The following is a 15,933-nucleotide window of genomic DNA, read 5'->3' as shown; positions in this document are numbered from 1 at the left end:
CAGACACACTGCCCTCACCCTCTCAGAAGAACCTAGGAAGGGGCTTGTGCCACTTCATGCCAAGCAGCCCTGCCCATTGTCACGAATGAAAGAGCCACCCCAGCCTGATCTCTGTGACAGCTTTGGTGATGGTGGTGGTGATGGTGACTGGCTGGAGCCCCATGACAGGGAGCAAGACAGGAGGGGAAGTCTGCCTAGGTCTGGAACTTGCTGTCCCAGCTCAGAAGGATCAAGTCGCATGCTGACAACTTGGACAGGCCCAGGCCAAGTGGAAGCCAGGGTCTCTCAACATCACAAGGATTCAGAGACCTGTGGAGGGAAGGGACTGCGTGGGCTGTGCTTGCTGGCATGGGCACGGAGTTCCCCAATGAACGGCCTATTCACCATATAGCCAGTTCCACCTATGCATCCAGGAATCTGGACATTGGGAAAGGTTGAGGCAGGAGTCAGTCCAGACCAGTCTAAGCAGCTTCCTTTCCAAGGAGGGCTCCCCGGGACAGCACATCTCCCCCAGGACCATGAGGTGCCAGCCCTGATCTTCCTTATGGCTGCTCTCTAAGGCCAGGTGTGAGCAGAGTACTGAGGCTGCCCACTTCAGTGGGGCTGTGAGTTACCCAGGACAGCTGTTCTACATAAGCAGGAACTGTCTCCTCCAGTCCAGACAGGGACGAGTGGCCAGTGGAGAGAGCAGCTCTTGGATCTACTGGTCAGTGCAGTCTGCAGCCAGAGGACACCTCCTTGCGGGTCCTCACCTTCAGCCTCTTCAGCCCACGGTGGCTGGGGTCCACCAGGAGGCCATTCTGGGCTGCTGTCCAGGCCTCCTCATAGTGCTGCTCCTCTAGACAGTGCTGCCCATGGGTCAGGAACACACTGGCTGTAGGGCCCCGACCAGGTTGTTCTGCCAGGCTGCTTTGAGCTTGGGCTGGAGACAGGGCCAAGGCCTGGGTGAAGGCCCCTGCAGCTCCATGCGTATCCCCCAGACTCAGCAGCAGGCGACCCCGGGTGCAGAAATCTTCTGTCTGCCTTGTCGGGTCACTGTCCCCTGCACCGTCCTGCAGCACACGATCCAGGTCCCTGAGTGCCCGGTCATACTCCTGCAGCTGGGTCAAGCAGGCCATTCGGAGACGCAAGTAATAAGGCCTGCCACCACCAGCCAGGACAGCCAAAGAACAGTATCCCAGTGCCCGCCTTGGCTGTCCTAAATCCAAGAGGTTGCTTGCTTCCTTGGCAGCGGCCTGCGCCGGGGACACAGAGAAAAAGCAGTTAGCCTCTGCTGGAGTGCGGTCCCTTCCCTGTGCAGAAGACCCTCCCACTTCTGGGGGCCTGGACGTGGGTAGAGATGCCTAGAGGTCCCTAGGTAGTCAACTCCATGTGACTGATAGTATGTGTGCCTCTCCTTGGTCCCAGGGCTCTGCAGAGTTACTGCTAGGAGGGCTGATGGATCCCGGGGTCCATAGGATCAGGAACCGGCTTTCCCTCATGGGGTACAGTGCCTTCTCTCTGTACTAGATTGAAGGTTCCCAGGCAGGGCTCTAGGCTTTGAGGTTAGGACAAGGGCATCTGCTCTTCTAATTCCCTGCTGTGTGACCTGCAAGAGCCTCTCGCCCTCCCTGCCGAGCTGCTTGCTCCTCGTGACTGCCGGGTGCAGCTAGAAGGGACTCAGAAACCACCGGTGCAAAGGATCACCCCGGCTCTGCAGGAGCTCCGCTCCGCCCAGCTCAAGAACGGGTACTGACTGTTTAATCACTGGCGCACTATAAACAGCAGGACTGCTCTTGGTGGGCGGGACCAGAGCGAGGCAGGAAGCTAAGAAAGGCCACTTCCGGGTTGGTCCCTGTTGCTGGGCAACCGAACGCTGCCTTGCTAAACCCAGCCCTTGGGATCCAACTCCTGTAGGTCTTGGGGTCTCCCTAGTGTTTTCTCGATTCTCCTCTTCAAGCTTCGGGACCTCCCCAGGCCTCCATCTCAAGTCCCCAGTCCCTGCTTGAGCTCCAGGAACCCCGTAGCAGCGCCCTCAGCGCCCCCCCCCCATTCAGAATTCCCCACTCCTTCTATAGCTTTGGGATCGCGATTCCCTTTCTGACCTTTTTAGAGCTTCAGGATCCCACTCCCCAGCCCCCTCCAGTTCTGGGACTCCTATCTGGCACCCAGGACCTCAGAGACATCTCTGATCCCGACCCTGTGTAAGCTTCTCTGGGTTCCCTGACACTCCACCTTCTTCCCTTTCTCTTAGCTCACAGTCCAGATCCCAGACCCCCGTACCGAGGCTTTTAGTCCCTTAGAATCTATACTATAGACTACTGTTCTACAGATATGCCCTTTTCCACGTCACTCTGCTGGCAGAATTCAGAGCAATGGAGAGACAGAGGCATTTGGAGAGATGCTTGTTTTGCCTCATGTCAACTCTTGACTCAATGTCTCTCAGACTCCAAGGCCTGGACTTGTATACCCCCCCCCCCTGCTCTTTCCAGCCTGAGCTGTGTCCTGGGGTGGGCCTTGAACCGGGAGTAAGGTGCCCAAGTCACCTGTGGCTTGCATGCACAAGCAAAGAAACAAGGTAAGTGTTTCCAGAAATCTTCCATGACCAGATCTGGGGTTTCTTATTCTACCCGACCCCAAACCCAAGGAAAGCAGCCAACAGCAAGGAGAGAAGAGCTATCTGGGCTAGGCATGGACTTCTGAAGCTTGTGGTGCTGGGTCAAGGTCAGCATGGGGCTCAGGGGGTCTGTCCCACCCGGCTTCCCACCTTCTCACCTGGGTGAGACTCCGCCGCTCTGGGGATTCAAGGAGACGCAGCAGGAAGCTGAGGTCCTGAGTATCTGTCTCTGCCAGGCACTGCAAGTCATGGGCAGCAGCTGACACAGCTCCCCTTTTAAGCTGGAGCAGGCCTCGCCGGGCCTGGGCAGCCTCTGATGATGGGCTGAGCTGTAGAGCTTCTTGCAAGTGGGTGCCAGCCTCTTGATATTTGCCTGTGGGGATCAGGGGAAGACAGTCAGTGTGTGTGTGTGTGTGTGTCTGGGGAAGAGGTATGCCCAGGAAGGGGGACATCTAGCCCCAGGGAGCTACTTTGGTGTCCCCTACCCTGTCTCGGTTGGGGTCCATTGATGGGAGCAGACTCAGCCCCAGTAGGAGCAGAGCTGTGGGGCAGCCCCCTGTAGGCTCTGGAGGACAAACGCAGATGAGAGAGAGCTTCCTTTCAAACAAGGGGTGACAGGGAAACACGCATGGCGCATGTGGACGCACAGGTCCTTTGGGCGTTCCCTGTGCCAGCAGAGGGATCTGACTTGGCAGTGGTGACACGTCTTTAACCCCAGCACTAGGCAGGCATAGGAAAGTGGATTTCTAAGTTTGAGGCCAGCTTAGTCTAAGGAGTGAGTTCCGGGACAGTCAGGGCTACATAGAGAAACCCCGTCTCGGAAAACAAAACAAACAAACAAAAAAGCCAGAGAGTTGCCATTCCACAGGCCCTGCAGGGGTTGGAGGTCACGGGATTTGGAAACATAGACACCATAGTCCAGGGACTCTTTCTCCACTTCACAGAGAATCAACAGAGGATCAGGAGTGTGGGTCAGAGGCCCATGTCCCCTGCTCTTACACACATACCCAGCCCTGTGAGGATGTCTGTGAGAAGCAGGTGCCAACTGGGCTGTGCAGGGTCGATTCTAATCAACGCCTCCCCCATGGCAAGGAGGCTTTGGGTGTCCCCCTCCCCAAGGAGGCCTCCAGCGTCCAGCCCCTGGTTCAGGAGGACCTGGAAGCGGCTATGGAGGCCCTGGGTGAGGGGCAACTGAACTTCTGGCTTCAGGGAGTGGATCTCAGAGATCACAGTGCCTGGATCGAGCTTCAGGGCGGAGAGCATGTCCTCCACAGCTTCCTACGAAGGGAGGGAGGCCTGTGAGTGTGGGCGTGGGAGGGCTTTACTCCCATTTTTCAATTCTCTTCTCAAATTCTGTCCGTGGAGTTTCAGGGGGTCCGTTCCACCCAGCTTCTCACCTTCCCTATCCTGACTATCCCGGCCTACCTACCTGTTAGCGTTCACGCATCTGTACTGGCTGGCCTGCCCTTTTCCATTTCTCTCTCTCTCTCTCTCTCTCTCTCTCTCTCTCTCTCTCTCTCTCTCTCTCTCATCTTTTTCTCTTTCATCTCTTTCTCTTCTGCCACTTTTGTCCCCAGAGACTGGTTTCTTCCCCCCAGCCCTTTCTGCCTCTTCTCTCTCCTCTCCAAATAAACCTCCTATGTGAGCCTTGTTGCATGGTGTGATTTCTCTTCGTGGAGTTTTAAAATACATTACAACACTACCACCTGCACAGGTTTACTAAGATCCACTAGCTGCCCCAAAGCCTTGCATATCTATGCCTGCAGTCTGAGGCAGGAAAGCGTGAAAGGTGAAGCTGTGGGAATGTGACTCTCGTTCTCTGCAAGTGCTTGTGGGCAGAAGAGTTCTGACGTGCACCCTGATGGATGGAATGTCATAGGCCACCTTTCTAGGGGTGACTTCTGCCAGGCTCCTAGCTGCAGCAGGCTCATATGGGCCCCGTCACTGGAAGCCTGACCTTGCTCACCTTCCTTCAGCAGAGGAGGAAGGTAGCACCCCGGTCTCCCTCACGTCTGCTTGCCTAGGCCCAGGTGGGGAGGATGGGCTGGCACCTGAAGCTGGTCCAGGGCCAGGTGCACGAGGGCTCGGCCACACAAAGCTTGCACGTTCCTTGGCTCCTCCCGAAGCATGGAGTTGAAGTCAAACATGGCGGTCTTCTTCTGACCCAGGATCCCGTAACAGCGGGCTCGGGTGAGGAGGGACTCATTGGCCCGACTCCCTGAAGGAAGTACATGTGGTCAGGACAGGGCTTTGGCTAGGGCTCTTGTACAGGGTCCCATACAGTGTCCAATCTGGGTGGGCAAAGGGATACAAGGTCCACCCTGGGGTGCTAAAACTCCATTGGGTATTAAGACTCTGTCAGGCCACCAGGGTTACTGGCCACAGAGCAGAAGCCCGACCAGGAGGGGTGGTGCCTGGGAGAACTAGTGGATGATTGGAGTGTTCTTGGAAGGTCTATGCCACTGTTTTGGTGGAAGGGGGTAAGACAAGTTCCTTAGGCCAGGGTAGAGAAAGGAAAGATGTGGTAGGTAGACTGAGGCTCAGAGTGGGCAGCTATTCCCAGCGAACTCTGGGAGGTGGAGCCTTTCCCCAGACAGACTGCCTCCATCACACTCCTGTACATCGGCCTAGTGTCCCACACAGGGAACCACACACTCCCTCTGCAGGCCATTCTGGGCCCTGACACCAACCGCTCCTCTCCCTCCTCCTACTCCGAGGAGCAAGTGGTGGGGAGGTGCCAGCACAAGTCACCAAGAAGCTACCACGATCAGAATGCAGGACTACACGACTCCCACCCCTGACCCTGCCCGGCTCCAGGGATTTGTTCTTGCACCGTGGCACTCGAGTACTGCGCTCCAGCATGCTCAGGGAGCCTGCTGCAACCCAGATGAGAAGACTTGGCCAGATGTGGAGGCCAGGTATGGGCATAGAAAACCTGCCAATACTGTGAAGGGCTCAGGGAAGCCAAGATCTGGACTACACCTCAGAGGGGAGCAGGCAGAAAGGTAGCACCCTGCTCTCCCTCACTCCTGCTTGCCCCGCAGAACAGAGTCCCAGCTGGACCAGGCCTTCCTCAGGCTTTGATACGCTCACCAGATAGCTAGGGTTCAGCATGTAGGTGATCTTGGTAAATGGTCCCATCTCATCTACACTGTGGAGTCTCAAAAGCACAGGATTGTGTGGAGCAGGCTTGATCTCAGATCCCATGTCTCCCATGCATCTGGCATAGGATCAGACCCCTGGGGCTGGTGGGGGTTCCTACCTGCAGCAAAGATGGCCAGAGAGAGGTACGCGATGGCTTCCCTGGTGTGGGCCTCGCTCTCTAGCCCCCCTGGCCGTGTCTGCAGTATGTTTAATGCCCGTGTGTGACAGTGACTTTGCAGCAGCTTCAGGTCCTCCTGGTGGAAGACGTCCAGGGTGTGCTGGAGACAGGCGGTGTTTCCAGACTGGGCCACCTTCTTCACCAGCTGTGGGGCGAGAGGGGAGTCATTGCTGTGATCTCCATTGTTCCTCGTTTCTTACTACCCACGCCCTTCCCAGCACTGGCTGCTCTGTGTAGGTCCTGGCTCTGCATTCACAAGCCTGGGGTGGGGGAAAGCTGTCTGTTTTGAGCACTGGAAGGTTTTCCAGGAATTGAAGTCCCTGCCATTTAAGCCCTTGAAGGTATGTTTGGCCTCCGTTTACTGTGCCTCCTCCTGAGAGGACAGGGATGTGGGGGGTGAAGAAGCATAGAATGCAGCAGCAGAAACTGACAGGTGGGGTGGGCTCCTTTTCCTGAGTCTTGATGTCATTCTCTGTCACGTGGGTGGAGACCCCACCCCAACAAGCTGACCCAAGGAAGGCTTGAATAAATTTGAGCAGGAGACCTCAGAACAGCAAGTGACGGGGACTCTAGGGAGCTGCTCATAAGGTGTGGACCAAAAGCCAAGGGTCTGGCCGGACTCTAGCCAGGGGTTCTCCTCTCTCCATGACTCCATCCTAGGAGACACAACTGTTCCCCATGGGCCTGGTACAGACTCCTGACCCCGGCAGAGAAGGATTGGTTAGTTACAGGTTTCTGCCCATCCTTCTGCCCAGAGAATCAAGGTTCCAGCCAAACCAGAGGAGAATAAAGAAGCTGGCTGGTCCCTCAGCCCAGACTTCATGGCCAGAAATCTCCCCAGAAACATGAACTGTGAACCTTGGTGCAAACAGAAAGCTCACAATGCCTGGGCCAGGTCTTAAACTCCACCATTCCTAGAGCAGGGGTTCTCAGAGGCTGGGAAGCAGGGGTCAAGAGTCTTGTAAAGCTGCACCTCTATTCCAGGCAGAGTTAGGCTTGAGTAGGAGCTCAGACTATAATCCATTGGTTCTTGGCCACTTTTCATTACACCACAGTCAAAGAAAGTAGGAGCACCTACTGTGTGCAGGTACCTCTCAGGTCCTGAGACCTCCCTCAGCCAATGAAGCTCAGAGAGGTGAGGGATGGCCGCAGGTGGTGGTGTGGGGCTTTATTTGCCTATTCCAAAGCCCAAGCTGTAGGAAGCAGATATGGGGCCATGGGATGCATGGTGTTCTCCGCAGAGCAGTGCCCGCTCCAATCTGCACACACCCACCTGGGTCTTCTCACCTGGTTGGCATCATAGCAGAAGCCCCTCCTCAGCTGAAGCAGGGCCAGTCGCACCAGCACAGGGGCCGCTTGGGGCTTCCGGGACAAGGCAATCCGCAGGGATTTGTGAGCATCATCCAGGCGGCCCAAGAGGTACAGGGCATCGGCCACCAAGAGGCAGGAAGTCTCATCCTCTGCATCCAGCTCCATCAACAGCATGGCCAGCTGGTAGACACCATAGGCATCCCTATGGAGAAGGTGGTTGAGTGTGGGACAGGCCTTTTCCTGTACCCCTACATCACTCATGATGTCAGGCCTCAGGTGACTCTTGCCCCCAACCATGCCTGTAGTCTGGATAGCTCCTTTCCTAATGAGCTGCAGAGGGAGGACCACGTCACCTCTCTCCAAACTCCTAACTGCCCCTTCACCCTCCCCATGCTCTTTCCACCACCCCACAGGGCAGGCCCTCTGCAGAAGAAGGGGCCAAAGTCACCTAAGGACCCTGAGCAGACCCTGCCTCAGTTTCCTTTCTTATTAATATAAGAATTGATGGTGAAGCGTAACAGCAATAGGAATCCACACCAGGGCAGAGGGAGCTCAAAGGTGGGCATGGGGTGTGGACTAATGGTGGTGGGCGAAGGCTGGGCAGAGGGAGGTACACCCCTCCCGCAGCGTGTCACATGGGCTTGGGAGGGCAGGGTGGGTGCTACTTGAAGTCAAAGACCTTCCTTGGAGCGGTCTCCTGAGCCAGAGCTACACCTGTCCGCACTTTGGGACAAGTTGTTATGGAGACAAGGTGTCACAAATGTCTTTAGCAACAAAAGGAAACATCACTCAAGTTTAGGAGGAGGATGCAAGCTGCAGCTGCAGCAAAAACTCCGTATCTTGAGGCATTTCACATGCGCACTAAGAAAAGGCTAGAACGACGCATTGCAGGGGTCTGATGTTCAGAGGGTCTCATCCCTTCCATTTAAAAAGGAAAACAATGGGGGCTGGAGAGATGGCTCAATGGCTAAGAGCACTGGCTGTTTTCCTAGCGGACTAGGGTTCAATTGCCAGCACCCATATGGTGACCACAGCTGTAATTCCAGTACCAAGGTCTGAAGCCCTCTTCTGGCTTTTGCTGGTACTACAGGCATGTGATATAGGCAAGCAAAACAAAACGGGAAAAAAATCATAAAATAAAATGTAAATACTTCATTTAAAAAATTGTGGTGTGTGTGTGTGTGTGTGTGTGTGTGTGTGTGTGTGTGTGTGTGTGTAAACGAGAGCAGTTGTACTTGGAGGCCACAGGCAAGGGTTCTCTTGAAGCTGGAGTTATAGGCGGTGTATACATACTGCTGGGAACTGAACTCAGGTTCTTACTAGCACTTTTTCTCAACTCTTAAGCCATCTCATCAGCCCCCTGACCTTTTCGCTTCTTGTTTTTTTTTTCTTTTTCCTGTGTGTTTTTGAAACACGGGCTCACTTTGTAGCCCAGGCTGATCTGGAACTCTATAGCTCAAGCTGTCTTCATGGCGATCCTCCTGTATCCGTCTTCCAAGGGCTGGGATTGCAGGTGTGAACCTCCACCTAACCTAATGTATTCCTAACATTAAGGGGAGGAAGCCCACAAGGCACCACTTTCTGAGATCCAGGATCCTGAGATCCAGATTCCCACCGTTAGCCACCCAGCCGATCCTAGCACAGTGTTCTATCAGACATCCCTACTTAACTTCCCCCACCTCCAGCGCGGGACAGGCTCTCACCCCTCCTGCGCCTGTGCTGCAGGGCCAGCACCCGGCACAGCCTTCCTCGTGCAGCTAGGCGAGCGCAGCAGCATCTTGCGGCCCTCCTCCCGCAGCACGGTCAGCAACAGCCCTCTCTGGTTCCAGGGCACATAGGCTTTGGCGACTAGCAGCGTCTCCTCCGGCCGCAGCCGGCAGGCGGTGACATAGTCCAGCGCGCCCAGAAAGGTGCTGCCCTCCAGCACCCGCAGCAGCCCTCGGCCGCACAGCGCGCGCACGCAGCCTCCCGCGTGCGGCGCCCCGCGCTCCACCACCGCCTGGAAGTCCTCGCGCGCGCTCCGCGCATCACCCGCGTGCAGCGCACAGAAGCCGCGCAGCGCCAGCAGAGGCGCGAGGTCTCCGGTGCGGTCCCCGATGCGCTCCCCAGGACGCCTGGGCCGCAGGAGACGCTCACACTGCGTGCGAGCGCCCGCCACGTCCCCGGCCAGTAGCAGACACTCGGCCAGGCGGATCCCTATCGCGAGTCGCCTTCGGGCTGGAGCCACACGGAGCAGAACCTGGAGCGCGTGGGTCACAGGAACCAAGAGCTCGCGGTCCGCGTCCTCTCGCAGCTCCCGGCGGCTTCGCACAGCCTCCAGGAAGCGGTCGAAGCCCACGTCCGCGGCTTCCAGCGCCCGAGCCTGCACGCGTTCGCGGTCCTCGGCCGACAGCAGTGCCTGGAAGTGCCTCCGTGCTTCGGCGGGACTCTCACGGAAGGCCTCCTGTAGGTCCAGCAGCATGTCCCCCGCTCGGCCGTCCAGGAAGAAGGCCGCAGCTGCTCGGGTGACCAGCAGGGCTGCCAGGTGCTCACCTGGGGAGAGAAACCTGTATTGCTCTGCCTTCCGAAAGCTCTTTTTGTCAGCTCAGGGTATCTCCCCTAAGTCCGCAGGTAACCCAGGACCCTGGAACCACAAGGAGACCCCAAATGGCGCCTGTGAGTGATGCCATAGCATCCACGCCAGCACCACAGCTGGTGCCACCCATCACTATTCCCCCTGACTCTGGGTAGGCATCACCTCTCAGTCCCAATCGAAATTTATTTACATTTCCTTCCACCCTGACTTCCAGCGATGGGTTTTAATTTCCTTTGCAGGGATGTAACCCCATCCAACCCACACTGTGAAACTGAGATTCTGAGTCTGACTTTGTAGGTCCACCAGTCCTGGAATCTTTGCATCCTACCATCTCGGGACCAAACGCTTTCCTGCAGGAAAAGAGAGATAGCAGAAGGAGGGGCTCAGCAATCTGAAGCCCTTACCGGAAGAGTGGGTGGAGATCACTGGCTGAATCTCCTGATTTCTATCCCTTCCCATTGTTAGCGTGGGGGTTACAGTGATGGACACTCCCCAAGGTGTGAGGATGGATGTGGGGAGCACACTATCACAGCCCTGAACCCAGCAAAACTACAAACAACCAGTTTGCACAGACTGACCAAGAAACCCGCCTCCAACAGGGTCCCCTGCCCAGTCCTGGTGGCAGAAGCCAAAGGTGTAAACAGAAGAAAGATCAACCCTGGAAACAGCCGCACTTCCTTCCAAGAATGCAAACACACACACACACACACACACACACACACACACACACACACACACACAGAGACACACGTTCGATTTCTTCATCGTCCCATAGGCTGTTAAGGCTCTATTCATTTTTTCTTCTGTTTTTTTTGTATTAGATTATCTATTTTATTTTAAATTTGATGACTCTTCTCCTATCTTTATAGTGTTGATTTTTCATTATTATTTCACTTTTGAATTAATTTCCATTTTTTGGGTGATGCTGAGTAGCAAATCCAGGTCTGTGTACATGTTAGTCAAGCATTTCACCACTGAGCTATGCTACCTCTGCTAGTATTTTTTAAGTTGTAGACCAGACATTTGAGCAATGCCCTGCAAAGACTCTCATTTAAGTATGCTCCTCAGATGAGGGCTGAATTTTGTATTCGTAGCCAGTTAAGTTGCCTGGACTCAAACTCCGAATTCTGTAGCAGAAATAATTAAAACCCAGAGACAGAAATTGGGGTTCAACCTGAAAACCAGAAAAGCCAAGCCACTAGAGAAATCTTAACCTCTACCAAGGCTGGGCAACCACAAACTAAGCAAACTAAGCCCCTCTCTCCTCCCATTTTATATTCCCTCTAGTGCTGGGATTAAGGGCATGTGACTCCCTAGTGCTGGGATTAAAGATGTAGGCCATCCCACCTGGATTTATTTCTGCATTAATATTGTGTAGTCCAGGGTGGCATTGAACTCACAGAGATCCATCTGACTCTGTCACTCAAATCCTGGGATTAAAGGTGTGTGTCACCGCTGCCTGACCTCTAGTGGCTTTAGCTTTGCCTCTGGTCTTCAGGGAAGATTTATTTATCAAAATACAAATAGACCACTACAAAATTCTGTCAAATTCTCTTTTTAGTTCTTCCTGATGCTTCATAGGGACCATCTTGTCTCTCCTGCGTGCGTCCAGTTCAGCAATCAGCCATGGGCTAAGATTCTGCACCGCATCCTTCCCGTGGCCCCCTCCTCGGGACTCTCTGTTCAGGAGCCCACTCTTTTTAAACCTGGGCTTTCAGTTGTACGCATAATTGCAGAGATGCTAAAGGAAAAGCCTCCGAGCTCCCACCTCCAGGCAGTCACCAGCCGACACCTTCCTTCAAATACTTGGCTTTTGATACTTCATCCAAAACAGGTAGCTGTCGCCCGTGGGACAGGTGACCTGTGAGGACCATCCACCTTTCCCAGAGCCGGATCCGCCCTTAGCTTTAGCGATGTCGATGGCCCGGGACTTCTAAGACGCCGTCTCACTGCTTTCATTTTCGGTTTTCTGGGGTTCGCTAACGAATTCCCTTTCCGATCAGCTGTGTAAAGAAAACGCTTTCCCCTTGCTGTACTTCTCCTCCATCTTGTTTCCACGGTGCTGGATACTTTCTCCAGGTTTTGTTGCTGCGTTTTCTCTTTGGGGAAGTTTTTGCCAGTTACTTTATTTATTTATTAATCTCACTGATATGTAGGAATTTCACAAATCTCTGCATACTGGGTTCCCTGCCCTGTGGGGAGTCCAAGGACCACCCACCTCCATCCGGGTCTAGTAAGGTGAGCATCCAAACTGCCTAGGCTCCCACAAAGCCAGTACGTGCAGCAGGATCAAAAACCCATTGCCATTGTTCTTGAGTTCTCAGTAGTCCTCACTGTCCGCTGTGTTCAGTGAGTCCGGTTTTATCCCATGCTTTTTTCAGACCCGGGCCAGCTGGCCTTGGTGATTTCCCGATAGAACATCCCCATTGTCTCAGTGTGTGGGTGCACCCCTCGCGGTCCTGAGTTCCTTGCTCGTGCTCTCTCTCCCTCTGCTCCTGATTTGGACCTTGAGATTTCAGTCCGGTGCTCTTTTATTTTTACTTTTATGTGTGAGTGTTTTATATGCATGTATATCTGTGCACCATGTGTGTGTGCTGTGCCCATGGAGGTCAGAAGAGGGCATCAGATCTCCTGGAATGGGAGTTTCAGATGGTTGTGAGCTGCCATGTAGGCCTTGGGGAGCTGAATCCAGCTCTTCTGCAAGAACAGCCAGTGCTTTTTAATGCTGAGGCGGCCCTCCAATCTCATATGTTCTTTTAGTATATTACTGAACGTGGTGAATCATATTATTCTGCAAACGTAAACTTAGCAAGTTCAATATTATCTGTTGCTTTTGTTTGTTTTGAGACGGAGTCTCACCGTACAGCCTGACTGGCCAGGAACTCACTATGTAAACAGACTGGCCTTGAATTCCCATCCATCCTGCTAGACCTGCTTCTGTAGCCAGAGTGCTGGGATTACAGGTGTGTCCCATCACATCCAGCTACAAGTCCTCTATGATGCACTTTTGCCGACCACACACATCAGAGCCAGGACACGGAGCTTCCGGTTCTTGCCAATTCCTTCCTGTTCCTGTTTATTATGTTCCCGCCGGCAGGGACCCTGGCATTCAGCAGACACTTTGTCTCTCTTTGCCACATCCCAGGGACTTTGTGTGACCACAGCTGACTACAGACTGAAGTCCACAGAAAAACGGCAAGGTGAAAGAAATCTTTAAACTCTTTATAAGTTGATTACCTTAGGTGTTGTGTTACAGCCAGAGAAAGCTGCTAGCGTAGGGTTGCCGTCCTCGTTAACCCCTCCCCAGTCAAGTCTTTAAATCATTCTTGGTTCACAGTGTGTGACTCAGTGACACCTCAGATCCATTATTTCCCTCTTCCCTCCGGTTCGAGGGCGTGGTCTCCCTCAGCCCCCACCTTCTTAGTGCCCTCGCTCCAGCCTTCCACCTTCCCAGCGCCTGTCTCCTTCAGCTTCCCTAAGACTCCTGACTTTCCAGTCTTCCAACCTCCTCCCAGACTTCCAGATCCCAGCAAGTCTGGCCTGTTTCTGACTCCTGAATCACACTCATACACAATACCAGAAGAAGCATGGTTGAGGCTCAGCTGAAAAGCCACCTCTTCTGGGAAGCCCTCTCTGCTAACAGCCAGATTTGTGCCTTGCATTTTATAAGGCAAGAACCTTGTTTGTTCCCTTCTGGGTTCTCTATCTTTTCACTGTGGTGTCCCCAGCTCCAGCACCAGCCCTTGCCCCACCCCAGCTTTGGTCCCACCACAGACAGGTTTTAACTGTTGTTGGAGTGACTGTCGCCACGGCTCTCGGGAGATGTGACTAGTGATTCACTGTCCTACCTTGGGGTCTGCTCCCCGTTGGGTCAGGCCGAAGGTCCCGGCTGCACGCTGCCAGGCAGTCTTCAAATCTGCCTCTATGAAGTAGAGCTTTAGGTGACATGGCCTCCACCCAGATGCCCCTGGGGTCCAGGGCCTTCAGGAGTGCCCGGCAGTTGGTCTCTTGTGGGCCGCTGCTCTCTGTGGCCTTCAGGAGTCCTGAGAGGTAGTCCTGGAGGATGCCAAGCAGCATGGGGAGATAGGGCTGCTGGTGGCTACGGATGAAGGCCACCGTCCGGTCTGCACTGGAGGCATAGGTCTGAAGATAGGCAGCTATGCCCTCACTGACCTGGTCCACTGAGAGGACCCAGGCTAGGGCACGGGTCAGCTGTAGCTCCAGGGTCTGCTGGGAGTGTGCATCCAACAGGGCATTGCAACGCTGTACCACCTCCGTGTGGCGCCCGTGGGCCAGCAGGCCAGCTAAAAAGTACAGGACAGTGGCAGGGTGGTCTGGGTAAATGGCACCAAGGAAGGCAGAGGCCAGTGGCCCTGTCAGGGAGACCACGGCCATGCCATCCCAGTGGATATCAGGAATCTGGCTGTCCCCACGACACCAGGCCTCCAGTGTGGCCACCACAGGTGCCCCTGGGGCCTCAGCCAGGAAAGCCTGCACGTGCCGCACAGCCGAAGGGGCATGACAGCTGAAGGCCGCCAGGTAGAAGCCTGTGGCTAAAGGCAGCACCCCAAGGGCCAGGTGCTTGTCCCCCTCCTGGCAAAGGCAGACCGCGAGCTCCTGAGCTGACATCAGGGTCTCAGTCCCCACTGGTCCGTGTTCAGTCTTCATGAGTACCACCGATACCTACAGAGGGGGAATTGTATTAGTGTCGAGGTTCAAGTTCACCGGCCCCATAGCCTCTCTTGAGTCTGACCTTAGAGCAACCTCCCAATTCCTGCCACTGAGACCTCAGAACCTGTACAGACCCTGCTGGACGGAACCTGGGACCTGGTTACAAAAGAGACATTTTTGGAACCCCTTGACAGGCTGTCTCCGTTAGCGGGACTTGGGTTCTACTGGGGCCCGCCAGTTTGGGTTTCAAGTTACTACTCTTATCTCTTGAGCCTCATTTTCCCTCTTTGTCAAGTGGGATGGGACCCTGCCTACTCAGGTCAGCCTCAGGGGGCCTTGGTGTCCACGTCTGGGGAGCAGCTGAGTGCTTAAGGGGTCAGGGCCTGGGCATAGTCTGGGACCCCTGGCTCCCTCTGTCAGGAAGGCAAATAGCTGCAGGGTCTCGGAGCTCCAACCCAGCACAGCACTCCCACCAACCTGCTCAAGCCTGGGGGGTGCAGGCTGAGGGCTGGGGCTGGAGCTGGGTGTGGAACGGCACAAGAATCCACGGTGAGTTCTGAGGTAAGACCCCAGGACTAACTTGTCTTCTAACCCTGGCCTCTGACCCCAGGAACTACTCTTGGCCTTTCATTTCCTGGTCCCCAAATGCTTTCAGTGAAGAGCCCCAGCAAGCCCTCCCTGACAGACACCTGTACTCTTGCCTACCCTCAAAGCTTGCACTCACAAGCTGAACCAGCCAGGTCTGGGGATGGAGAATCTCTGAAGACTCAGATTCCTTATTAGGCTGGGACCAGGGTTGGTGGGTGCAGCCGTTGGTCAGCCCCAGGGACTCTGGGCCCCTTTAGAGACACAGAAGCAGGAGAGGCCAATCTCCAGTTTCCAGGGAGAATATCAACATCCCAAAGCCGCCTGGCTGCTCAGCTTTGCCCTCTAGTGGCTAGACATGCTCAGGCTCGGTACCCACCTCCCCAGCCCTTGCAGTGGTAAGGAGGGGGGAGGGCGAGGAAAGTAGGTGAGAGGAGGCTTCTCAGGATGACCTTGGAGTAGAGAATCTAAGTCTTAGAGGAGGGAGGCTCAGGAGAGTACAGCCTCTGGTTCTGGGTGAAGCTACCCGATGACTTGTGCTGGTCCCCGCCCCGCACATTCAGACTTTGTCTCTGGACCCCAGAACTCAGCCTTAGGGGTTGGGATAGTGTGATCTCCACACCACCCCCACTCCCAGGCCTCTCCCTCCAGGCCCCTGCCCACTTTGGTGTCCTGAGGGTCTTCTCACTTGCCCCCAAGTAGTCCCTGACCCCACAACCTGCTCCTTGAACTGGGCAAGTGGAGCTGTGATGTATTTCTGTGCCCACAACCTGTTCCTGGTATCGCCCTGGCTCTGGCAGCCCTGGTGAACTCCTCCTTGTTGGGTAGTGGGGCACAGGGTTCAGTTTTGGAAACAGGGTGTAGATACTGGGA

At 54.9% G+C, this 15,933-nt stretch overlaps 1 protein-coding gene across 1 annotated transcript; it reads right to left on the bottom strand.

Moving 5' to 3' along the window:
• Positions 1-222: 222 nt before the first annotated feature.
• Positions 223-14,433, bottom strand: Ttc34 (tetratricopeptide repeat domain 34). The gene is made up of 8 exons (XM_075945812.1): positions 13,653-14,433; positions 8,933-9,761; positions 7,206-7,431; positions 5,859-6,063; positions 4,648-4,814; positions 3,604-3,874; positions 2,755-2,969; positions 223-1,235 (listed from the first exon to the last, which is right to left on the bottom strand). Exons 1-8 carry the CDS (start codon positions 14,431-14,433, stop codon positions 708-710), a joined length of 3,222 nt encoding a protein of 1,073 aa, XP_075801927.1. The 3' UTR covers positions 223-707.
• Positions 14,434-15,933: the final 1,500 nt, after the last annotated feature.

The sequence above is a fragment of the Microtus pennsylvanicus genome, chromosome 13 (assembly GCF_037038515.1).
Source record: "Microtus pennsylvanicus isolate mMicPen1 chromosome 13, mMicPen1.hap1, whole genome shotgun sequence".
NCBI classification, from domain to species: domain Eukaryota; kingdom Metazoa; phylum Chordata; class Mammalia; order Rodentia; family Cricetidae; genus Microtus; species Microtus pennsylvanicus.
The sequence above is the reverse complement of the archived record's forward strand: the minus strand, read 5'-3'. Positions and strand labels throughout refer to the sequence as shown.